Here is a 26,482-nt window from a genome sequence, read left to right as displayed (position 1 = left end):
TGTTTGTATTGGGATTTTTGGAGAACATTTTGTGAACTATAGGTAATGGACAAAGGGGACGAGTACAGACTTTTTTAAAATTAGAATTTTAATTTATTTGTCTGGATCCAAAAAGGGTATTGGGAAAAATGGCAAAAAAATTTTTTTTTCCAGAGGATATAAAAAGACATCTTTAAATGCGCAACACACCTTCCAATGCTAATATCGTATGCTGAGTTTATAACAGGCAGAGTATAAAATCAGTTTCTTTTGGTGTAGGGATTTTTCCAAATCCTTCCATTCTGTTGCTGCATTCATTTTACTCTCTTTGTGTGTTTTCATTTCCCCGTCGGCCTACCGAGCATTTCGTTAGTCCTCAGTGCCAATACCACATTGTCTTAGATCCTGTCATGGCTTTGCCGTGAGCTAATACCCTCATCTCTCTCTTGGTGTACATCTTGTTCCATTCTCCACCATTCTACCTCCATCATTTTGTTTTCCCTTTGTTTCCGTCTCACTTCTTCTTGTTCTTCTGAGGTGCAGGCTCAGTGTTCTTCCCCTCAGCCGCAGCCAGTTGTTTCTTAAGGTCCAACAGTTTGGCCACTTCTGCTGTGACCACAGCCTTCTCTGCTTTCTGGGCTTTGAGCGCTCGCACCTTCTCCCCCTGACAGACAAGATGACCGGGTTTTAATAGATTTCTCGCACCTAAATCTGATTTTGATTAAATACCTGAACTTTTATGGATAAACAGAAATTGGCAGCGATCTTGTCAAATAGAAAAGGGATCAACTAAAAGAGAAGTTTGTCAGTTTGTAATTCGACGCGTCTGCCTTGATTTCAAAAATACTTAGAGTAAAACATCGGACTCCAATTTGTAGCAGAAAGTGTTTAAACTTCAAAGATTACAAATTTGTAGATAAAGCAATATTAATTAATTACAGATTTAACGCATTACAGGATAATTTTCCCACTAGAACTGATTTCTAAATTAGCCGTTTATTTCTGTGTTAGTTTGTCGTGTGCGGGATTTGATTCTTTCTTTAGGCACTTTTGCGTTCAATATGAAAAAAAAATGCCATCCGCTCTGCTATCCAGTTATCGGAATGATAATTTTGATAAAAAGGAAGTCAATTAAAATAGTCTAACACTTAAATATATATAACTTACAGTTCTGTGCTTATCTAATCGCAGATTAATTTGGATTTTAATATGATATATGATCAAATTCAAGAAATAGGTTTGCGATTTGATGTCTCCCGATCTCACCTGCTCAGTCACTGCCTGAGTGAGCTGCTTGGCTTTTTCTGGGTCCACTGCGTTCACCATCGCCACCTCATCGGCAGGAGCAGCAGGAGCTGGCACGGCGGCAGGCGGAGTGCTGGCAGCGCTCTGAGCTGTCATCTGAGGGCGGAAGCAGACGCATGAAGATGTTTGAATTTGAGGCGATTTGATGGTTATTATTTCCAGAAATGACTTAACCCATTTGATACAATTACGCTCATCACTCAACACGTCGACAGGATTTTGTGAGTCAAGATGTGTGAATGGATAATGAATCACACAGGACACACGGAGATGAGTGAAAATATGAGGACATTAGATGAGCTGCTAGTGTTAGTGAAGGCGTGCGGTTCAACACAACAGCACCAGTGTGCACACATACAAATACCGCTCAATACCTTTTTTTTAGGCGGTTCATCTTCGGGCTAGAGGCAGGCGATTAAGGAGAAGGTTTAGAGAGGGATTATTCTAAATGACGGATGCTTGATCCAGAATTTAAACATTAATACTGCGTTTTGTCTTCATCACGCTTCAAAAAACTCGAATTAAGTATAAATTAGAATTTTCTGGTGAAAGTCTCTTCCTTATTTCATAATTAATAAATAGTCAACCTATATTACTACAAGACCTGACTGAACTCTGCACGGACCATTAGGCATCATAAACATCAAATACCTGCTGTCCACCAAATCTCTTCTTCAAAGCCTCGATCTGGTCCACCTCCAGTTTCTGGAACAACGGACTGACCTAGGAATAAAACAGATTGGCAGGGGAATGAAAAGTAGAAATTAAAAAGGGATATATGCGCAAGTGTTTAAAAAAAAAAATGCAATTGTGGATCCAGCCCAAGGCCAGTGTAGCTGGAAAATTTTACCTGAAGGCTCAGTGCTCGGCTTCGAACAAATAGGATTATGCAAGTAAGTAGATGACTATGTGCGAAAAATGTGCAGTTTTGATTGGGATTGCCAGTATTACACTGATGATTAAGGATGTGGTTCGCCAGAGAGGTCATGTGCATATACACTAAGCATTGTGTAGTCTTGGTGTGAAATGTGAATAGTGTTGGACCTCAAGCACGAATCACGAACGCTCGGAGAGAGTGAATGCAGTGTTGGCACGCCGCTGCAGACTCAGGCCACCACAATTAGGCCTGAGGGGACAAGTGGCCCGAGAGAAACTTGGTGTTCGAAGGCTGAGGCCCAGAAACACCGTCTAGGCTATTTTATTCTTGGGCGTGTGTGTGATTAGAGTACTGAAATACTGACAGACTGTTGCATCCTCATTGTATCACCCATCGTCAACACACTTGGACGTTCCACGTTTTTCTGTGTACTGTTTCGGGTCACACTCACAGTGCCGATGCGGTGGCCCGCTCTCAGGGTGCAAACAAAGGTGCCAGTGCCCTCAAACATGGCGTTGTGGCAAGACTGAGGGGCGTTGAGTTGGTCCCTGATGGTTTGGCTGACCGTTGGCATGTAAGGCAACAGCATCCCTGACAGCAGGCAGGCGATATTCACCGAGACACCAGTAACTGTTCCCGCACGCTGCCTGAAGAGGACAAACAGGAGAGCATCAACCAGCCGCTCAAAATCTCTAAATCAAATTCTTTGAGATTTTCATTACTGCTCCTCTAGTTTGGTGTACATACAATTAATTCTCTTTTCAAATTGATGTTATAAATTAAGCCTGTGCAAGGTCATTTGAATTTCACATGACTACAAATAAGTTAGACATTTTTCAATAGGTATATGGTCAATCTCTGCTTTAATATATATTAAGATAAATTAACAAATATTTTCACTTAAATCCATCTCTTTTTTTATGGAATTACAAAGTCTAGGCCATCTGACCTTTCTGCGTCTCCTCCCTTGATCTTCTTCCAGGGTTCGTTGACTTGAATGTACTGGTTGCCATGGCGAGATATGTTCAGGATGTGTTTAAGGGCATCACGGATTCTGGTGGAACATTTGATGAGAGCAATGACAATGACAGCAGGCCAATGAGAAGTCTTGATTTATGGTACTGCCAATGTATATATATATATATTTTGTAATTGTAACTGTTTTAAATCCCTTTAAATTCCTGAATTTAACCATTTGAAGACAAGTAGATTTTTATTTTTACCTTTTCTAATTACAATTGATAAACCTTCCTCTAAATCCCAAAGCCCACCCTCCATCATTGCTTTTGACAGGTGTACGATTCGACTTGTCTTACTTGACTTTGTCCATGAGCTGGATGTACTGCTGCAGCTCCCAGCTCACCAGGGCTAGGAGCTTCTTATCTTCCTGCTGCAGCTCCATCGGAGGCACACAGCCCTCAAAGAACTTAGTGACAAACATGCCAGCTCTGGAGGAGAGAGGGAGATTGACTGAGGGGTTAGATTGAGACAGATTTAAAAAAAAAAAAAAAAAAAAGGGTGGGGTGGGGGGGTGGCAGGAAAAGAAACGTGTGAACAGAGAGAGAAAGGCAGCAAGAGAAACAGGGAGACGGAGTGAGAGCAAAACGAGAGAAGGGCATGCTACTTCACTTACTAATCGTTTATAAATTATACATTTTGTTGCCAGATGTAATACAGTGCTCTGCTCGTGTAAACTAACAAAAGTGTGCGGCACTGGAGCCTTTTCACAGCTCCTTCATAGCCTCCACATTGTTGCCGTGTCGGGAGCCAGGAATTTTTTGAAATGAGTCTAGTATGGGTGCATCAGGAGGATGTTTGTAGTGAGAAAGTTTTTGTCATGTCTGATGCAACAAACTGTTCTCTCTATAGGTATGTCAGACCAAAACGCTTTGACGTGACTGTTAATTTTACAATGAACTGGGATTTTGATATGTGAGGGTTAACACGTAATTCTTTTTATTAGCAACACTTCAAAGCCCTAGGAGTATTTTTTTCATAATGGCAGAATAAACAACAAAATTCCTTCTGGTAAAATGATGGAATTTTCCTTATCAATAAAGTAAAGTTTGCTTTTGGTAAATGTTAAGTACAGTTCTACCAATTGTGGATGGTCGAGCTGATTATTTGCAAGATTATCAACAAAATGTAATAGCTTGTTTATGAATTTGAAAAAGCAGGGGATAAAACGGACACACTGTCGCTAACGATGTAGTTTAGTGACTGGATCAAGGCAAGGACAGGATTTATTTTCTGAAGCTGAATACTTTCTACCTCCGACACCTTAGGCTGGATGCAATCTACAAGATATTTTCGAACCAATTAGGCGTCAACGTTGCTGCCCGAGACCAATTTTGAAGATCAAGGTACTTTGAAAAAAAAAAAAAACTGCTGAGAAAAATCTTTGATGTGGGATTTAACCCTGATCTTTTAAAAATCATTTGAGGCAATTAAATTGGGGCTAAATTACACCATCCCAAACAAATGTATAAAACTAGGGTGAACCTCTTGTAATAGTTGCTGCTCCAACATACTTTTTTTCAATTAGTACAACAATCTGAAAACTTAGTAATTGGACGTGAGTGAGTGAACAAAATGTGAGCAACTTGAGATGAATTGCACCATTTCTTATTTCACCAGCGACTGAGCAGGAATTCATCTCAAAACATATGACCATTACCAACCTGTTGATGAAATTGCCCAAGTTGTTGAGCAGCTCAGAGTTGTTCTTCGTAGCCATGTCGGCCCAGGAAAAGGCGGAATCCTGTCCCTCTGGACGCACATACAGCAGGTAGAATCGCCACACATCCGACGGGATGCCCGTGTCCTTTGCCATGTCTCCAAACACCCCAACACCGCGGCTCTTCGAGAACTTAGTGTCCTCGTAATTCAGATATTCTGTGGTGGAGTTAGAGCAAGAGTTACCGTCAAAGCTGAACCTTCATTTCAAGTGTGAATGGGATTATTCATGCTGTCTGTGTTGTAAAACAGAATGAATGAATGAATGAATCATTTTAAGAACTGTTGTGTATCCCAATATTATTCTAATAAGATAAAATCTAAAAAATGAATCAGTCGGTGCGAAATAAGTGATTACCAGTGGCAACGAGGTGGCTGACCAGAGTGTAGTTGTCTTGAGCTCCCAGTAGGGAGCAGGGGAAAACTACACTGTGGAATGGCACGTTGTCTTTGGCCATGAAGTTGTACAGCTCCACCTGGTGGCAGAGACACAACAATGCACTGAGAGGATGACATCATATTAGATCATCATGAGATCATCCAGTTCAAAGAGGACTTATCAGCTCTCCCCAACCCCCAACCCCCAACCCCCATCTCTCTCATTCTCTCTCTCTCCGCAAATACAAGCCATCACGCACACATAACAGGAGCTCAATCCTCGGGTTTTAGATGGCGAGATATGAGATGAGTCAGTGAGAGTGAAGAAGATATGTTGGACCTTGTTAGGTTTTAAGGCTCTTTTTTAAAAAAAAATCAAGTTGCAGTTAAATTAACTCGTTACAAATAGCCCACAAGCACGTTTCAAGCTTTGACATTTGTTACTGTATGTGTGGGAAGCAGAGTGGTGTGTGATCTTAAAATATGGAATATATGAAATTCACATGCACCAACAAAATGACAAGGAGTTCCCCTTCTCCAAGTTGAGCTGGTAACAGCATCATGGTCAACAAAAACCAAGAAAACGTAGGTCAGACTGCTCATGCTGCGAGAGGAAAATTTTAAAAGAACTACAATGACCTGCAGTATAATGCTTTTAAACAATTCTATTGTGTCGGAAAACCAAATGTGTATTTCATTCATAATTAAACAGGTTATATCTTCCCTCGGTCTCAATTTAGGGTTAAACGTTGCTACAGTTGTTTTTGTGTTATAAACTCTAGATGGGGCGATGAAAGTAATCACAAAGATCAGATCAGTGGTGAAGAGGATCACATCTGTGCCAAGCTCGAGCATCAGTATGGCTCATAAATTCTGACATCATTCGTACTGGGGGTGTGGGCTGTGGGTTGGTACCTGACTAGGATTCTTCCACCACTTTTCCCATTGGTCGGTGTAGTTGGCGGTAATGGACAAATAACCGATCGGGGCATCAAACCACACGTAGAACACCTGCAGAAGCAGAAAGAGAGTCATGAGCGTGAAATAACTTTTTTTTAGCATTTCTTTGTGTTACAGTAAATAATTCTGGATGACATGAATCAAACACCAAGATTAAGATCTGAATTACTGTGTGGGGTGACAGGGCAGAGGTGTGTAATACAAGAAACAGAAGGTCTCTTAAGTGTACTAACAGAGAGCACTGCAGTATCATCATTCACTACAGCATATGAAAACAGTTGTTATGACCCCTCCCACTCCTCCTGCCTTTGTCCCATTCTTGTCTTGCAGTCTGTATAAGCTGCTGGAGGGTCGCCTTCTTTTACCTGCCCATCTTGAGCCAGGTGGTAACACAGTGCATAGTCATTTTTTTATCATGTTTAATTAGGAAAGTGACCTTAGATATTATGTGTCTGCATTCATCATCCTCTCAGCAGGTAACGCAGTTTTATACATCTTTTCCATTGCTTGCAGAAAATAACTAACTTAAAACAAGCAAATGCAATCCAACAGCAGCATCTGTGAAAAATTATGTTTTATTCCGTGAGAGAATCAGACCTTTTCTTTAAAGTCAGGGTGAGGCACTGGAGTTCCCCACTTCAGGTCCCTGGTGATGCAGCGAGGTTTGAGTCCGTCTCTCAGCCAGGAGCGAGTGATCTGTTTGGCATTTGCCGTCCAGTCTCCTGTGCTTGTCGACCTGTCCAGCCACTGCTCCAACTGAGGCTCTAGCTGCATGACAGAAAGAGAGAGTGAGGATGCTGATGTCTTACACTGAACCACGGCTCTAAAGAGAGTAGAAGCCATTTCTATAATAAAATGACCACAGCGATAACTGCCTTCCACATGCTGTCTGAGTCACTAAAGTCATTTCCTGTGTCTCCATCCCTGTGGTATAAATGTGGAGAGTGGACAAAAAAGGGCCGTTACAATGCAGAATGAAAACCATACCTTTGGCAGGTCCAGGAAAAGATGTTTGGAGGAGCGGACGACTGGAGTCTGCCTGCAGACTTTACATTGGGGTTCCTGGAAGGGACAGTAATGACAACACTGATAAATGTGACCTGATTTTCTTGAACCCAAATTTACAATTTAGAGGAGAATACTTCTTGATTTAATGGAAGAATCTCACAATTACAGAGCAGCCACAATTCTATATTTACAGTAATGAGGAGCTGCAGCACTTGTCTCTGATCAAAAAAGAATGTCGGTATTTGTAGATTCATAATTCTATACCAAGGTGGAACATTTTTTAGATGTACAGGGTGCAGGTAGCATCATTGACCCCAATCTCCAAATACTAGGATATGACTTTCATTTATATACGTATACATTTACACAAAAAAAGTAAAGGGATATTCCAGTTTTTACCACCATCGTTCTCTTAACAGTCATCTGTGACGATAATCGTCATGACAATCCTCCTCTTGCCCCGTATAATAACCCTGGATGTACAATCACCCTGGATGTACACTCTGCTCCTCCAAACTCACCCTGAGCTCCACGGCATTTATGAGCCGCCCGCACTTGTCACACTGATCACCACGAGCCTCTGGATAGCTGCAGTGAGGACAGGTGCCTTCTACGAATCGGTCAGCCAGGAAACGCTGACAGCTCTCACAACGCAGTTGTTCCACCGTGTCTTCCACCAGGAATCCATGCTTGTGGAGTCGCCAGAATATATTCTGGGCAATTCTAAAGAAAGAAGAAGAAGAAAAAAAGGAAAAACAGATGGTTGAAATATTCTTCTGGGGCTGTGTCCATCTCCTCCTCTCTTTAGCTCAGTGTTAAAGCAGCGACAAACACAGTGAGTTGTCTAATGTGAGAAATAATGAGTCAATGACACCTGACCATTTCCCCCCCCTTCCAACTCAGACCGATGCTGCTCTCTTGTTGGCTATAAAATGATGTAAACTTTCTGGGTCCATAGAGCAACAGAGAAAAAAGAGCATTATACAACAAAAGGAAGATGAAGGGAAGAGACTGTGTTGTTGATTTAGTAAAAATTTTTGGCACAAATCTTTTGTTCTGTTGTTTGGTGAATTTAAATTTAAAGACCTTACATCCAAAGCATTGATTCAAGTCAGGTCTTTAATCTTTGGGCTGTGTTCACATTTCCAATAACATGGTGCTTGTGCATTTTATGTTGCTATATTTGAACAAACAATACGAGGATTTCAGTCCAATTTCCACAAAGAAAAGTGTCTCTACTTTGTTTCCCATTTCTACGTGTAAGGAGATAAACCAAGCAAACCCACAATTTTACAATTTTTCATATTTGAATATCTTTATAAAAGGGAAACACTATCTGACAGTTCTTCCATACAGTGAGGAGAGCACTGTGCAGCTCACTGACAGTAAATCACATCCACTTTATCATTTTCATAGCTTCCATCATACTTCAATGATTTCTAATAGCAACAGGCCATAAAACAAATTTTCCCTCTACACTTTGGTTACATCATCCACACAATAAAGTTTTTCTGTAGAACATCTACATTCTTTTTTTTCCTCATACATTAACTCTGCCAATAAGTTTCCTTTCATCTGGCCTTTTTTTTTAACGTCATAAAAAGGTTGAATGGTTTTGAAGAGACACCATTTCGTGAAAACATGCATAACAAAACTATTAAATAAAGTGGAGCCTTGTCTGACTGTCCAAATTTACCTTTACACACAACCCTTGCTTTTATTAATGTGTTATACCAATATTTGTAGAACGTTGCCCCTTAACTACAAAAAAGTTGAATAACCGGCTTGTGGTTGTATGTCCGTCTCCAGACTCATAATACATGTGGCTAAGATTTTGAAGACATTTTTTAATAGGATTTATTTTCTTTTTTTGGTTAACCCCTGAAAAGTAAGCAATAACCTACATTTCAAAATCATCCTTGATAATCTCTGAGATTAAGTAAAGGAGAATTTATGGTTTCAAAGGCTAGACGTCCACACCAGTATCTACTGCAAGATTATAGTAATCCTATGTTATGTCATTTTTGTATGTTTGTTCTTTCCTACCAAAGCCAAATGGCATCAGAACCACATCCAACACCATGTGCGGACCAGGATCATGAAATTAGCTCTTGATTTTTACAGGAGATCTCCCTGTTTAGCTTTATCTTTATGTGATTACTGACAGAAAGACATTGGTCTGTAATTTCTCACATATCTATAGATTACATTCCCCCCCACACTATTGGCCCCAAACAGGCCAACAGAGCCTGCTTCCCTGACTCCACTTACTCTGTCTGCTTCTCAGTGGTGGTTCTGCCGAAAAAGTCAAAGTCAATCTGGAACCACTCGTAAATGCAGGCGTGAACAGCATGATACTTGTCGCAGATCTGCTGCGGTGTCAGGCCCTCCTCTCTGGCCTTGTTCTCCGTAGCTGTGCCGTACTCATCTGTGCCACACACAAACAGCAAGTTCCAGCCTCGCAGGCGGCCATACCTTGAAGAAGATGATGGATGGATAGAGTTAGTGGGACAAGATAGGACAAGAGAGAATGGATAACCTGTTGGTGAGGAAGAAAATGACACACAGTTTTCCTTGTTCCTTTAAAAAACTATGCATATACTTGTGTTTATTTTGTATTTTAATATAAAAATGTGTTTGATGCAAGGGTCCATGTTATCATAGCATTATCATAGGTAAACATATCATGTTTTTCTAGCACCTACGTTTAAAGAAAAGACAGAAATTCCTACCTGGAGAAGACGTCAGCGCTGAGGACACAGCCAATGATGTTACCCAGGTGGGGGACATTGTTGACGTAAGGCAAGGCACTAGTCAGCAGGATGTTTCTCTTGCCCTCCTGTGGCAAACTGAGAGAACAAACACACAAGTGAATTTCAATCAGTCCCAGAAAGAGGATCTGAGGTGACCTGAACGCCACAACATTCATATAACATACAGCGAGTACACACTCACTGCACATCACTCTGAATGGAAGCATCTGCTTAATGTCGTGACTGGGAAATTGCACTTTACTTACATGGGGTGTTGTCTGTCTGTAATCACTGGGCAGGTATTCAAACCTTTGCTCCAGGTGAGAGCAGCAGCCTGCATCTCCTCTTCTGAAACCACACGTTCTCCCTCTTCACACTAAACAAATGTGAACATATAGATAGTAAAATGTTAACTGGAGAAAACAAACTGAAACCAACACGTAAAGGCTGGTAATCTCCAAAAGTAAATATGTTGCCAAAAACATTGGCCCAAAACATTAAGGGGTATAAATGACCTAAATGTTGCCTCCGTGTCCTTAAAAAGATTTCAAATCTTGGACAGTTTGATCAACAAACCCAAAGTTGTATTGCCACTAACAAAAATATGATGATTCATAATCAGTTGCCACTGGGAGCTCACAAACTTTGACCACAATATCAAACTTATCTCCATTTTCAGATGCAGAAGAGGACAAAGCAAGGAGGCACTGCAGTATGTGCACAAATATGCGTTTGTGTTCAGTGTGACTGTAGAAGATCCAAGACTCTTGGATTCATTTTTTTGTATTTTGTTACACATGTCCCATAAATCACAAACTCTCCCTTCACCTACTGACCCTTAATCCAAAAGCACGGGGCAAATCTGAGATCACACATCCTGCAACATCCTGACAGGGAGCCATAACCCCTGCTGCTAAATTTGATTAACACCTGTTCAAATCCTCCCATGCTCGAACAAGACAGAGAGGCAAGTGATAAAGAAATAGTGATGTAACCTCTATATGCTGGAATTTCTATATCCCAACACAGGTGTTGATTAAGCCTTTACAGAGCCAGGTTAAGTCTCATCAAAAGACTGCACCTGCTCTACAAGAAAGAGCCTTGTTTAGTTTAATGAATTCATCTTGCAACCTTTTGGATGCTTTAACTTTCTCCCTGATAATAGAAAATCTTTTCAGAGGAGTAAGGACAGAAAATATGGGAAAGAAAATGTGTGTCTACATGTCTTTTTAGGTGTTAAGTTTATACATCTTTACCTTGAAGAAAAAAAACCTTGCAGGTTTTCCCTGAGTCATAAGCACAAATGAATGCTTTTTGTACTGCAAGAGTGCTTTAAGTCTAATAGTTGTCATGATGATACCTCAGCAGGGCAGCTGTTGCATGGCTGTGTGTCTCTGCACTGGCTGCTCTGACGGGAAGGTTGCCTCTGCATGTAGCTCTTCATGCCCTGCAGGCCTTTTCCCTGCAGCACTTTCTGAGCAGCAGACTGGAAGCCGTGCGTAGCAGCCACGCGGCCAAACCAGGCCTTCACTGACTTTCCTTCACCTGTATGAATTAAAAAAGGGGCACATAAATCATAGATTGTTTGAGCACAGAGAAGGAGAAGTTGCAAATAACACATATAAAGATGAAATAAAAGAAGAAGGTAAGTAAAGGGCTGAAGAAAACAAATCTGAGAAATGAAAATAGGAAAAAAGTAAATGTATTTCAAAGGGGAATGCATGACCAACATCAAAGTTTATTACTACTTACCCAGTGCTAGTGAAGGTTCAGATAAAACAGGGTACAGCGCAGCCCACAAAACAACATCCGCAAGAGAAACGGCCTCCTAAACAAAGCACAATTAACATAATTTTAAAAATGAAATAAAGCACACTACTCCTGCACCTGCTATGTGTCCTGTCTAGTCATCCCATCAATAACTGATGTGCTTGTTGTTTTGAAAACAGAGGGGGATTTGCAGGTACCAGCCGACCCCTTGTTGACTTCCTACCTAAGGTATAACCGTGGGATGACTATTTTCAGCATGGATTAGTTTTTTGCTTGTATCTCACTAAATGAGAACACTACTTACTTGTGCAACTGCCTCAGCTTACCAGTTTTCTTTTACTTAACACAAGGTTCCTCCAAGCCATGCTGATCACCAAGAGACTTAACGAAACATATTTCTATACACATGAAATATATGACAGATGCAGAGGACTTGTTGCCACAGGGAGCTGCAAATACCACAGAGAACTGACTGACTGACAAACACAAACACACACACACACACACACACACACACACACACACACACACACACACACACACACACACACACACACACACACACACACACACACACACACACACACACACTTGGGCACATCTGCAAGATAACCTCCCCTCCTCCCCAGATGAATGTTTTTAACTGTAAATGCATCACTAGCTCAGCATCAGCTGCAGAGAAGAAGACAAAAAGAAACATTGCCAGAGGAGCTAGATGTGGCACACAGGAGACGCTCCATTAAAGCTCAGCTGAGCTTCCAAAGAGGCATCATGAACTTTTGACTTGATCATCTATTTTACAGACTGAAAATGCTTTGTTTGAGTGAGAATGTTTGTCTTAATCTTCTGTATTGACAATGTAAACGGCAGCTAAATGGACACTGGAAAATGAGTAATAGAACTTTGATACCGTACCCCGGTTAAATATGTCGTGTCTCTCTTGCTCAAGCCTTGGTCCAAGTAGTTTAGGGGCCCCTGGAGGAACTTTGGCAGATTTGAAGCTTTTCCTTGCAGCACTGCCATGTGAAGAGCCTGTAGCAGCGCAGGCTGCAAAACAGAGGCTAATTAGAAATGAATTGATTGAATTGCATTAGATCAAGCAGTAAACCAAACAATTGTGACCAAGGTCAGTTTACCTGGAGATCTGTGGCCTCCCATTCAAGCCACTGGCTGCAAAGGTCACTGGATTCTTGTCCTTTTACTTCAAATAGGTATCTGATGTGAAAAAAACCCACATGTAAAATACAGATATCTTCAACGTAAATGCTTCATCCTAATGAGTTAGTTAGTAAGGATACATTTTGAGGGCTCATGGCAATAAAACCGGGAAAATTAGAGCCAAGGGTCTTTGTATGGCTTGGTACAAATGGAGGCAAGTGACTCTTAACTGACCCTTTGGAATTTTAGATATCTATAAGTTATACAGAGGTAGTGACCATCGGCCTCCATGCCCGTGCCTATTTGGCATTCATTAATGAACAAGCTGGAAGGACAATGTATACAAGTCTACTGACTGGCAGATGGCATTGGGGCTGAAAAGATGAAGTCCACTGGGCAGGAGGAGGGCTGGCAAAGTTGGACGGCTAAGAAAGGGCACCACTGTCTCTGAAAAATAAACAGAAAGAGATTGTGAGTTTTTTTCTTAAATGATTCTGAATAAAATACACAGACAAGATTGTCATGCATGTGACTGTGAGCATATGGACAAGTTAGACGAGTAAGACTAGATTCTTTATCTGGTTGTAAACCCTTCAGGTCTTCTTTATTTTAATCCATTTCTAGGAAAACATTGTATTTGAATTCAACATTGCGTCTTCAAAGAGAAGTAATAACACCACACTCCTCAAACGCTTCGAGGATAATCCTGTGATCAAATTCTCAGCTGCAATACTCATCAGCAAAGTTACTTGAGCGGTCCACGGCGAACACAAAGGTCACAATTAACGTCAAGGATTTGATCTTTTTAATCTGGAGTTTATCAGAATTTAAGATAGATGAGGGGGTTCTGATTACATTTTTTTTATAGATGTCTTTACTTTGTTAGTTCAATTCAATGGTTTTATGGTGGCTCTTGGATTATATATATATATATATGTTTAATCCAGCATGGACACAACAGTATTTACCTTAATAAATGTTTATTATTACAGACTTTGAATAAACCAATGGATAAGTAACAAACAGCTATTACTCACAGGATATTTTACCACTGCGTCACTATAGCCCTGATAGAATGTGTATTACTGAGTACAGCCCATTAATTCATAAACTGTGTCTGCATGTCAGAGGGTCCCACTTTATCCCATCACTGTGATCCAGCCTCCGGGGAGAACTGGCACACATCTGGGACTCGGAGTGAAGCATGTCTCTAATGTCTGAGACAATCAGGCCATAAGCCTGACAGTGGGAGAAACTACCATTTAATCAGAATCTGATTCATTTTAAACAGCAGCATCTATGACGGTGTTCTCCTAGACAGTGCATTGGGTAGAAATAATCCAAGTCTCCAAAAGTAATACGTAAGGAGGAGTATATACAGCCCATGTGATCCAACCATATCCTGTGTTAAGAGTCAATTCTAAAACAATGCATGTTGAACTCATGTTTGAAAACTGTCAGCTGTGGAGCCGAAAGGTGGGTCAGATATTAGTCACATGACCATTAATGGAGGAATGAGTGATTCAAATGGCATGATATTATATCAGCCTTCAGTTCAATCTCAGTTGATTTCATCTACAATAAACTTTGGATTGGGTAAACTCCCAGAGTCAGACTGTTCAGATAAGCTTTTAGGTTCTTGGTCATCCATCCAGGTTTGTCCTTGGGTGCAGCCTGATCTGCCTGGTAGCAAATCAAAATCAGCCTGGCTGCTTTGGAAAACCATTTTATTTCCCACTGACACAAACAGACTGATTAAAGAACGGGTGTTAGAACTTTTTGAATTTTGATTGGATCTGCCTCTAGGATACAATCAACCCCAAAAAACGAACAAGATTGCAGCCCTGCAACTTCACCACCTGTGCCTATGCGCTGACACACAGAGGCTGCGTGATGCTGCACAAGCAAACAAACAAACACTGCTAAAGCATGACAGACAAAAGCAGTGATGTGCATGAAGAGAGCTTTCTAGCTGCTTCTCAGACGCAGTTACAGGTAGGACACCTCAGTCCAGCCCTCGTGACTGACACTGACGGGCAGTCGTCACTTTACAGCTAGCTAGCTCAGCTAGCCCTCGGTAGCAAGCGTCAGCTACAGCACATTCAGCTCGATCTGAACCAAACACAAAGTCACTGGGGACGATAAACCGGTGCTGCCTTCGGCTACACGACAGCTGTTGTTGCGTGGCCACCGCTCGTCCGTGACACAGAGCGAACCACGCTGTCTTACCGTCGTGGTTCACATACTGGACGTCGCACGGAGCCCCGGTCACTTCCAACGCAGCCAACACCTTCAGGCAGTGCGGGTTGCCCTCACTCACGAACAGCTTCATTTGGGCCGTTCTGTAGCTGTTCCGCTTTGGTGACACCGGTGTCTGTTCAACTTTGACACGAGCCAAGGGGGCTGGTTGGTGGTGACTTGCCGGCGAGTACAGTCCACTACACTCCACACACGAGCTGATGCAAGCACTGTCGGCTCCGTCCACAAATGGCGGAGTTGTAGTTTTTCAGCGGTGTCTGCGTCGTCGGCAGAAACAGTAATCGCCCTGCTTAAAGGACTACATCACCCAAAGACCATTACCCGGAGCGGAACTTCGCCGCACAGTTGTATAACTTGTTTTTATTTCCGCCGTAGCGCCGCCGGGCGGAATATGTCTCTCGTGTGTGACCATAACATACCGGGCGACGTTTTGCTATTAAACGTGCGCACCACAGAGCCGCGTGTTCTGATTGGTTCCGTGTGAAATCATATTATAGCCAATCAAGAAGCAGCAAACCCATTCGGCGCAAGCAATATTTTTATCCGCTTAAAGAGCTCGGAGGTTTTTATCATCATGGACTATGTCGATCAACTTAATGCCTTTTGTATGACTGTTTATTTGTATAATTACACGGCGGAGTTCGTCTCTGCTCTTTCCGTCGCGTGAATTATTTTAAGTTATCTGTTATATTTTTGTTTTTATTCCCGCGAGAGAAGCGCATGCAACCTTCCACTGCTCTCTGCAATTCACGTCAAAAAACAAAACTGAGCTGTCATCTCATCGCTGCAAGTGCAAGGTGAGTGATGTTGTGTCGCTCGAATGCAACGATTATATTGCAGAGATCTTGAGAAACCTGTTAAATATCACCGGGGAACAGTTGTGCAGGATAAATTGCTTCTGTGTACTGTGGTATAAATGCAAATTCATTCAAATGCAGTAGATAAGTTGACTGAAATACAGGGGACATTTATTTAAGATGAATGCTTTTAAATTAATTAGATCATATTATTTTATTACGTGGCACGTCTGACAACAGCTTTTTTTTAAAAATGCATCTCATTCATCGTTGCAACAGAAGATACTCATAGCTGTAAGATTATCACATCTCATGATGTTAATGATATGGTTGCTTAATAATCCCCATTCTGTACATTTTTATAAAGTTTATGCTCTTCTTTGAGGGGGTGAAAACTATTTTGCATTTAAAGCTGATTCAAGCTTTGGTTAAGTGGATAATATTACCGGCTTAGAGTATATCATAGTTTATCTGTTGTAAAGTTTTTGCAAAAAGAAAATTGTAGGCCAACGCTGCCACTCTTCCAGTTATATTTAGCTACGCAGAATATTAGATTTACAGCCAAAAAAAGTTCATATGTTTTGCAGTGACTAAAATAACTATTTCTGTCACAACCACAACTCAGCGGGCCGGGGCACCTCGACTGAGCCTCAAATGTCAAACTTTTAGACCCAACATGCCGTTGAAACGCAACATACGACCACTTCCTGTGCTGTGGAACAACACTTATAAATATACAGTGAAGTCTCACATTGCTTCTTTCTCATTATCTCATTATTGATTATCTCTGCGAACATCACACTGGTAAGAATAGCTATTCTTAACACTTTACATATGAAAAACCACTTTATATGTGAACATATTTGCATGCTTGTGCAAGCGAGTCGGCCCGTACATGCTTCACAGAAAGTGCATGGACGGGTTAACTGCAGTGTGTGATGGAAACAGTTTGACTGACGCTTGCATTTTTGCTTTTTTATAATCTGTCTTAGATCCATGCAAAGCAGGAGATTTGCTCCCTTTTTCACCAGCCTGTGACGACACTGGCTCGAAAGATTATTCTCCAGTTGCAAGTTTGCTGATTAAACGTGCCCTGTACCATGTGCAGTATTAGCAGGAGGGTTACGAGTTGGCTGTAATTACTTGTGTGCTCCACAGATTTGCTGTTGAGAATGCGGTTTCAGATTGAGAGAATGAAGCTTTTTTTCATCATGGTTTGTGACTATGGTCAGATTATTTTGTCTGTGGTCAATCTCTTTTTCTTCTGATTGCGTGATCTGTGTCTTGCTTGCATGCATTCTGTCAGTTGTGGGAAGTAGCAGACATAGACTGTTTCGAATCACAGTTCAAGTGCATCCCACCTTTTTTTGCTTTGTGCTGTACGAACCAGCTAAACGTTACAACACAAAGACTGATGTTTTAAACAATCCTAAACTCCACGTCTGAGTGATGTATGTTTTTTCTTTTCTTTTTTTCAAGGTACTTTCATCATGATGACCTTGGTTTTGAACTGTCTGTCAATGAAACCTGGTCTCACTAGAGAAGAGTTTCTCAACTTTTCCCTAGTGTGACCCCGTTTCACCGCCTCAAAAAATTCTCATGATCTTGAGCGTCATGTGATTTTACACGGCATATTTTCAACAGCGGGGGGTGGCTCCAGCTGATAATATAGAAATTATATAATTTCGAAACATATTCATTGTTACAGTGTTTAAAATACATACGCACATGCTGTTAATATATTTGGTACAGTTAATTGACTGAATAAAAAGTTAGTTGTTATTGCTCTAGAAAGATGTTTTGGTAATTTTGGCAGCTGTGCGTGCTAAGGCATTGTTTTATCATGTGAATGATGTGAGGGGATTGTGCAGTATATCCTGGGACCACAACTCAGAGTCTGAAGCATGACTTGAGCCTAATCCTGTATAATGATGTCTAACAAGAATGACTATGACCATGTGATTTCGACAGAAAACATTTGGCTCAACATATTTTCACTAATTGGTTGGTCGGTGAAAAAAATACGATCACAATCATCAAAAGTTCAGTTCGTTTATTACTGTACAGTGTACACAGGAAGTAAACCAGGCCTCCCATTTACTCATATCCTGTATCTGAGCTGCATCATACCACCCTCCCATCTGAGTTCCGTTTTAATCCAGTCTAATCCTGCATTTAATTTTAGTATCTGTGCGATAAATTGTGAGGTCATTAAGTTGCATTATGTATAGGTACAGTACAACACTGCAGACATCACCATCCAAGATATGTAACTGCCAATGGGCTCTATAAATAAAAATGTTTAATAAGTAGACATGGTGTTTCATATACTCATTTAACGTTGGCATTAGAAACAAAACAGTTGTTTCCCTGACTAGTTGATTGGCAGAAAACTGTCTAGCTATTACAATAATCAATTAATTATTTCAGACATTTTTCTCAAGCAGAAAAAGTGCAAAATGCTTCACATCTCCAGCTTCTCTAATGGAAGGATTTTATGCTGTTCTTTGTAAACTGAACACCTTAGACTCTAGAATAGTTTGATCAGCAGTTTTCCAAACTAGTTTTTGACATAATTCAGACTGACAAATAATAATCAGCAATTTTAGTAGAAATGAAATGCTTGAATTAACAGACCTAGGGGCATTGTGTGTGAACAGTCTTCCAATGTTTGACACATCCTGAACCTGTATTTTTATTTGTCTAATGTGCCTTCATTGAGCAAATAAGCCCTTTAACCCTCTGTGGGGATCAAGGCGCCTCTTCTCTTTCTCATTTGCCTCCAGAGGTTTAGCTGCTCTTCTTGTGCCCCAACAGAATCGTGCTCACTTCAGCTGTGCAGTGCTGAAAGTGGGTCTTTGACTTGCCTGATAGCTTTTGACAGCTCACTCTCATCCCCGGCGGATCAATGGAGCTCAGCGCTCTTCATTAGAAACATCAATGTACCGCACATTCCCACAGGCTCAGCATCAACCCACCAGCCCAATCAGAGAGTCAGGGAGTTTATTCTAGAAAAGAAAATTCTTCACTTCTGTGTGATGCTTTATTTCCTTCATTAGGAGGGCTAATGAAAGACGAGCAACTTTTTTTGTCTGCCATTAATTGATACAGAATATATGATATATGATATATATGATATATTGTTGATTTTGGTTTATATCACATAGAATTAGAAATAATTGTAACTCATCGTATTCTGTCTGACTGCTCCAGACAAAAATCAATGCACTGCAAAATCCATATCTTGGCAACCATAGTCTCATGTTCAATCTTAAAACAGTCCCTTCTTTGAGAAATGCATGAAAGACAAAATCTTACATATCAAGTTATCCCTATAGCATTCCAATGTTTAGTCAAATAGTTGATTGACAAAAAAAATTGGCAGTACGATGATCTCAAATAAAATCTCAAATAATTACCTCTGATGAGCAGATTTGCTGCTTCTCTGTTCATTGAAGAAAACAAGCTATTTGAATTCTTAATCTGAGGCCTGTGGGAAACTGTTATGATCATTATTACTAATTCTTACTATTTTTCCATATTATAATCACCTAAAAAATAGCTATTGTTTTAAAAGTAAAATCATGATGTGAGATAGTTTATGCTGTGTCCCACATACATACGAAAATCAGTTTATTGAAATTAGAAGCTTTTCTCATAGGGTTATTTCTCTTGCTAAAATAAGCTCATTATTCTCCAACTAAAAGTAAACGGGCTGCATGTTTTTCACCTTCCATTTTTTTTTGGTATAAAATGCATTAGCTAATTAAAAAATGTGATGCTTGAATTAATTCTTTCAAGTGTTTAAAATGGCCCCTGAGCCATCCTGCGCTACTTTGCCTAACTGGCAAACATTGGTCTGAAAAAGTGAGCTCTCTGAGGAAGTTTGCTATGTGTCGATGCAGGCTGCAGGGCTCATTGTAAACACAAGTATTGCATCAGCAAATACTTGAAATGATGGCATCACACATATGAAATGTTGTTATATGCAACAAGGAAGAAAAAAAAAAAAACCCCACACACATACTGGAGACACTGGAGATGGTAGTTGGTCACGGAGGTTGTTGTCATAATGATAGTGGCAAGAGTGAGCCAATGGCTGCTTTTCTGTCGTCATCTGCTTTTTGATTGGCTCGCTGACAATTTACCCAGCTAATCACTGGGAGAATCCAGCCCACCTGTTTAGTCACACACACACACACACACACACACACACACACACCCATGCAGCCAGCCATCACACAGTGTGTTTCAGTGTCTCTCTCTGGTCTAATCATCAATAATGCATGGCTTTGGGAGGATGAAAGGCTGTTTTGGCTTGAGGCATGTGTCTCGTACGGAGAGAGAGACATCAGCACTAGTGGTTATAAGTCCACATCCACAGACATAGTGTGTGTTCCTTCACATGGCTGTCCTCGGCAGAACTGCTCATCGGGCTAAAGGTGTAAATGGATAGATTACCGTAATTGGTGCGAGGAGAATGATTATTCTTTATTTGTTCGTCAGAAAACGAGGGGCTGAAGATAAATGGTCTTTTATCTTGTACATATTGAAAATCCTTCCGGGGGAAAAGATGTGATTTTGGGCTGTATAGGAAAATTTGACTTGACTCTTGGTGCAGCTGCATTCTCATTGGAGTTGTTGACTTCTTGGAGTTTCAGTTGTAGTGAAGTTTTATGTAACACAGTGTTTGGCTTAGCAGCATTCATTTTAGGAAAATATCAAGGCACCTCTGTGCTCACTCCAAAATACTGTACGCTGCTGTGTTACAACTCTTTTTACCCATGATGACTGGCCGTATGATGTGATGCAATAACTCACAGCCTTACTTCTTGACTACAAGTTGGGACTCAAGCGACAGGTTTAGCAGACAAACCAGGATGCTTGTTTGCTTGTTTGAACCTGGATACGAGCAGTTGTTTGGCGGAGAGAGCTCTTCAAACAGCTGTCTTGGAAACTTAAAATGTCCGTTTTTAACTTGTTTTGGTAATGCTCAAAGTTACTGAACAGTGTGTAGCATGTGGAGAAACTTGTCTCCTCTCTCGGTTTCCTGTGAATCTTTTGGCAATAGACATACGTATGTAAATACAGTACAGTCTACGTGAGTTGGAGTGTGTGTGTGTGTGTGTGTGTGTGTGTGTGTGTGTGTGCGGTTGTGAGCGTGCACGCAAAAACCCCTTTGAAGTTCCTCATTCACTCGACACTCCTCTTCCCCATGTCTCCTCTCTCTTTGAAGACCATGTAGCTATGATTTTAAAAGCCGCCCTCTCTCCACTTCAAACATATGGAATGAATATGGATATGATATGACACCAAAGTTTGCACCAACTCCCTTCACTCATCTTAAACACTCTCCTCGGCGGCTAAGCTGGTCCTTCCGTGGCTTGTCAAAGAAGTGAGACGTTTCTTCTTCTTTTTTTTTTATACCTCCGTCAGGGAGGGTGTGTCTTTTTTTGTTTGTTTTGTTGGTTAAACAAAAGTACTGAACCAGTTTGTGCCACACTTGGTGGAGGGATGGGGCCATGGGCCAGGGAAGTATGTATGCATGCTGGATGTTGTTCAACTTGAAATGCCCATTTCGGTGGATTATCAATGTAAATGTCAACTCCGTACTATTGTGGCAAGAGCCGGAATCCGCGAAGTTGATCTTAAAAATTGATGAACGCATTAGGAAAACGGTTGACCAGAACATGTGAAACCACCGGGTGGGGCCTGTAATCCCTGACGTGTTTAATCCAAAGGTCTTTCAGCATGGTTGATTTACGTGTAAACTTTAAACGCCGATGGTATAGCATCCTAAAGTGATTCGGATGAACACTATGTCCTCCGCTCCTTGTCGTGGATTGTCTGACTAACTGTCCAGTGCGCTCTGTTGACCAGCTGCTTCTGTGCACGGATCGATAGCTCGATCAATCGGCTGGGCGGCTTGTTGCCTTTTGTTCCGTCAGCACACCGGACCTCTCTTGTTCAGCTTCTCCCTCTCCGTATGTTCTCCACTCGGAAGTGCAAATATGGTTTATTTGCATGAATGGGTATAACAGCCAGCTGACGCTCTTTCTGTCTCTGTCACTCCCTCCATTTTTTTTTTTTTATATCTCTGGCAAAATGCCAGCTAAATGGAGGAAGGAAGGGTCAGCAGCGGTTCAGTGACGAGAGGCAGAATCATTTTGGGGCATAGGATTAACTGTGTGTGTGTGTGCGCGTGTGTGTGTGTGTGTGTGTGTGAGAGAGAGACAGAGAGAGAGAGAGGTGATTCTCTGTTTCCATTCTAATGGTTTTCCGCCCAACCTTTTTCATAACCCGCCAGTGTTTGCTCTCTAATCTTTGTCAGATTTGACAGCATGCAGCACCTCTTCCATTTGGGCTTGAGGCCAGTTGTTTAATTCCATTTTATGGGTTTTTCTCATCTTGATGTTTTCTGTGTGTATGTGTGTTTGTGTTTAAGGCTCATCACGTGCATGGATCCGACTGCAGAGTGAGCTGATGACCCTGTTGACAGACCACTCTCTCTCTCTTCAGGACCATCTCTCTGTCATTCTCTTTCTATCTATCTGTCCATCCCTCTCTCTCTCTCTCGCTCGCTCGCATGCGTGCACAAATTCTATCCTCTCCTTTCCTTCAGCTCGGTCTGACTTGCATGCACACGCAGTCTGAGCTAAAGTGAAAGCACTCAAGCAAAGGCAGACAGGCAACTCACACGTACTGTAGCGCTCACTCTAAGTTCCCCTTCCATGTCTCCCTTAAAGTTTGCTCTCATTTTTACCATTTTCCATTTCTATTTTTATTTTTTCCAATATTCCTCCATCCTTCTGATTGTGTTGTTGATACCAGGCCATAAGCCCTGTGCCCTCATCGCCCTGGCACAAACTGTATCTCCCAACAGCCGTGAGAGGCTCCCCTGTAGCTGTCTCTGGCACCATATGGGCCTCTCTCTGTGTGTATATGACGCGCTTGTGTCCTCTCCAATGCCATCTGACCTGCAAACACAAACACACTCTGGCCTCTTTTTATGTGCTCTAGTCCAGATCACAATGTGTTCCCTTCTCAATCCTCTCATCTCATCTTCACCGATGGTGAATGCTCTCTCCGTTGCAGTGAAATAACAAATTTACTGAATTTGTTCAAGCAGTTGTTCAGGTTTTGGTTGCTGGTAGTGTCATTAAAGTTGGTTGCCATATCTGACTTTTACTTGTCTCTCCTTAGTAAACGGTCATCATCATCATGTGACCAAATGCTGAGGCCTCCTGTGTCTGTGTTTTTCTGCCTGCACTCATAAGTGAATTGATGATACCCAATTACTGTATCCGCCTTACAAATTGTCAGTCAGATAGAGCCCTACAACAGATGGGTAGAATTATTTTAGTCTGCATTTATTCTTTTCTTTTCATTTTATTCTCTTCTTCTTTTTTCTCAACAACCATTTGTTTTGAGCAGCGAAGAGAGACAGGAAAAAGAAACAGGTTTGCAGCAGCATCAGAAGAGCTCTTCTTCCTGTCTGTGCAGGAGGAGGAGATCATAATCAAAATCATGGACAGGTTGTGTGAATAGGCATTGCAATATTTAATCAATCACTGAAGCCATGCAGTTAAGTTGTTCAGCCCCAAAAATACTTTTATGCTTCAAGGCTCAGCTTGGTAGGAAATATAGTTACTCACAGATGCTGTAGTCATCATCATCATCCTCGTCACCATCGCTTGTCTGAGGTGCTGTTGTGGCAAACCAGACAATACTGACTATTATATGTTACATGCTGTAACTGAACTACTAAAGACGTCTCACGTCGGAAAAACAAATGTCAAGATCAAGAGGATATGACCCAAACTGTGGTTGAACCTTGATATGTCTCTGCAGTTTCCTGTTTGCTCCTCTCGCCTTGTTCCTCTGCCTCTCGCCTCTGTCCCTCCTGAGACCAACTGCAGTTCACAGAATTGATATGAACTCTGTACAGTGCCCTTTAACTTTTAGATGATTCAAGGTAAGATCTGGTGACATGAAACTCTGTTCAGGATTAAATGAAAGTGCAGTTTCAGCATATTCCGTTCTATTCCTGTTTGCGCAGGTGGACATCTTATAGCACCACAGCTTTAAACGAAACTCCCAAACTATGTCACGTCATTTCATGTCACAATGAATTCATTTGCAGGTGAAGACAGCGAGTGGGGATGTTGCGCATAAAAAAAATTATAATTTGAAGGCAACCCTGTACAATTTGCTCTCCTTCCTCAGATCTGCCATCAGATCAGAACAGAGGTATGTTTGTTTGATGGGTGGGGACAGGGGAAGAGCTCATTTAGACTATTTCCAAATGAGGTAAAAGTTTACAGTTAACTCCAAGTCAAGTAAGGCCATGAAGGTTGTTTGTTTTTTTAATGAAACCCCCCCCCCCCCCCCCCAAAAAAAAAAACTTAATATGTAATTTTGAGGAACGGAGATGAGTTTCCAGGGGTTTAAGCAAATTCTTGATCTTCATTGTAAAGGCCCCGCACAGCTGCACAGATGTTTTCCAATGGAGAACTCTAATAATCCAAAAATAAGCAAAACGACCAGTGTGGATGAACCGTGCAAGTGTAAGAGCTAGTAACACATTTTGTATGTTTCATCAGGCTCACTTGTCAAAGGAGAAAACCAACTTGCATGTGTCAGTGGCCCTAAAGCAGAACAAAACATTTGGCTGCATACAAAGGAAGAGTTGGAATCCATAAGAAATAAAAACACAACCCGTCTCAATTCAGAGCACCCTCTGTATCACCATATGCTGCTACCGAGGGGGTTTTACTGTAATTATCTGCGGCCGTGGGGTCACGGATTCACTCCTTTGCTCTAATAACAGTGGGATTATCGAGGTTCAGCCAGCTCACCCGGCCCCTCGCTTCCATTGCCGTTGCACGGCTCAAAGCTTCATCCAGCTTCATCCATTGCTCTGCTGCTGCTCATGCTCACTATTTCTTCTTATTTTCTTATCCAGTCCTCACTATATGCTGCTTTTGGACTGTTTGGTATGCTCCAGGCATTCAGACTTCCCTTCTTTCCCCTGACTTGTCCTGTAGCTAATTCCTTTCTGTCTCTCTGTTTTTCCTGCCTCAGTATTGACATGCATTTTTATGGAGAATTCTCTGAGATCTCCCTCGTTTGCTGCCTCTTCTTTTGTCGCCCAGACGGAGATAAGTGTGACTGACGCTGGCTGTTGCTAGGCTCCTGAGGGATGTTCCTCAATTCTGTGTGAGCTTGTGCGTAAGTGGGTGGGTGTATGCACTGTGTGTCTGGCAGAAAGTTATGCTCTCTTATGTAAGCGGGTCTGGGCTGGGTAGGGCAGGGCTCTAGCTTGCGGATGCAGGCTCAGGTGGAGAGATGGAGACGGATGCTATTTTGGTTATACTGCACTTACAGCCTCCGAACGCATGACTTATTTACCCACGTGTCTCCTAGTTTGACCAGGATGAAAGGGCAACAGATACGTGGTTTACTGTGGTGCTTCGCAAATCACCGCAGCGACATTTCATCCTCATCCATGTCTGTCAATATTACTATTAATAATAAAAATAGAATAACATGATTGCAAGTGACAGCGTTCATTTTATACATTTACAGATATTGGCAGTAGCAGTTAACTACTTCTGTCTAGTGCTAAAACGATTAGCTGCCTATTTTATTAGTCAGTTGGCAGGGAATTAAATTTCAGTTACGATGATGATATATAATTTGCTCATCATTCCCAAAAACGTAGGACTATTCTTTTGATTATTGTGTTTTTTTGAGTCAGAACATAGTGAAATAATGTCAAAGTAAACGAGCAGCAATCCAAAACCCAGAGATGTCCAGTGAACAATTATATAAAACCGAAGAAGTGAAACATCCCCGCACTTGAGGGAACTGAAACCACTGTAATCAGTTTCCCTAGAGAGAGGAATTTTATGCGAAGGGAAAGGCGGCGAGAAAAACGTATCGATTGTTGCCATACAGGTCAGTGACTTTCCCCCCACATTAATCCAGACTTCCATTTTTAGCACGAAAATGATCCATGTTCTCCTTTGCACCTGTACAGAGCCAGGTGACTTGTTTCATTGTTCTCCGACAGCTTCAGTAATCTCTCTCTCTCTCTCTCTCTCTTTCCTCTGTGCTTGTTTCAGAGCATGGCTCCGGCCTGGCCCCAGTCTCACCTGTCCTGTGCGAACCCGACCAGCGTCTCGAGCATCACACATCAGCACGCCGCCAGTGAAGCCTGCTGAACGGGGACTGCGTTGTGAGCCATGCTGTCGGGCACTTGGCGCCGCTCTGTGGGGCATCAGCCGTCTTCCGCTGCCCCTGTGGTGACCACCAGGGGGATGACAGTGTGTGGGGTCCCCAGCGGTACAGTGGTCCTCGAGGCCCAGTACGACTACAACTACCGCGGTGCCGATGGCCGCCAGGTCTGCATTAGGGAGGGCGAACGGTTTATTCTTCTGAAGAAGACCAATGCCGATTGGTGGCAGGTGAGAAAACGGTTCATCTTCTGTTTCTCTCGT

The 26,482-nt window shown here is 41.8% G+C and overlaps 2 protein-coding genes and 1 long non-coding RNA gene across 9 annotated transcripts in view; 1 reads left to right on the top strand and 2 right to left on the bottom strand.

Annotated features, from left to right (window-relative positions):
- Positions 1–70: 70 nt before the first annotated feature.
- mars1 (methionyl-tRNA synthetase 1) lies at positions 71–15,478 on the bottom strand. Of its 2 annotated transcripts, XM_035632932.2 has the most exons (22): positions 15,154–15,478; positions 13,281–13,371; positions 12,903–12,981; positions 12,682–12,813; positions 11,749–11,824; positions 11,357–11,541; positions 10,263–10,372; positions 9,976–10,092; positions 9,515–9,718; positions 7,765–7,966; positions 7,223–7,297; positions 6,833–7,003; positions 6,191–6,286; positions 5,256–5,373; positions 4,843–5,056; positions 3,478–3,609; positions 3,111–3,215; positions 2,613–2,808; positions 1,936–2,007; positions 1,659–1,685; positions 1,246–1,380; positions 71–643 (listed from the first exon to the last, which is right to left on the bottom strand). In XM_035632932.2, the coding sequence occupies exons 1-22, from the start codon at positions 15,254–15,256 to the stop codon at positions 494–496; spliced, it is 2,790 nt and encodes a 929-aa protein (XP_035488825.2). In that variant the 5' UTR covers positions 15,257–15,478; the 3' UTR covers positions 71–493. The 2 variants fall into 2 exon arrangements, with proteins under 2 accessions (XP_035488825.2, XP_035488826.2); XM_035632933.2 differs by lacking the exon at positions 1,659–1,685 and having other exon boundaries at positions 15,154–15,472.
- Positions 15,479–15,686: 208 nt separating this feature from the next.
- Positions 15,687–26,482, top strand: part of arhgap9 (Rho GTPase activating protein 9) — a 35,222-nt gene continuing 24,426 nt past the window's right edge. For 2 of the 6 annotated variants that reach the window (XM_047332963.1, XM_047332960.1), the window contains exons 1-2: positions 15,690–15,980; positions 26,108–26,449. In XM_047332963.1, coding sequence (XP_047188919.1) covers positions 26,228–26,449 — 222 coding nt within the window. In that variant the 5' untranslated portion in view covers positions 15,690–15,980; positions 26,108–26,227. Of the gene's footprint in view, positions 15,981–16,765; positions 16,785–26,107; positions 26,450–26,482 lie in introns of those variants that run through there. The other 4 variants (XM_047332965.1, XM_047332964.1, XM_047332962.1 and 1 more) reach the window with 4 other exon arrangements.
- Positions 18,019–23,905, bottom strand: LOC118310113. Its single transcript, XR_004793710.2, has 2 exons — positions 23,636–23,905; positions 18,019–23,475 (listed from the first exon to the last, which is right to left on the bottom strand). It is a non-coding gene; the product is annotated as an uncharacterized LOC118310113 (long non-coding RNA).

Source organism: Scophthalmus maximus, chromosome 6 (assembly GCF_022379125.1).
Source record: "Scophthalmus maximus strain ysfricsl-2021 chromosome 6, ASM2237912v1, whole genome shotgun sequence".
In the NCBI taxonomy this organism is placed as follows: Eukaryota; Metazoa; Chordata; class Actinopteri; order Pleuronectiformes; family Scophthalmidae; genus Scophthalmus; species Scophthalmus maximus.
This window is presented reverse-complemented; position numbering and strand designations above follow the sequence as displayed.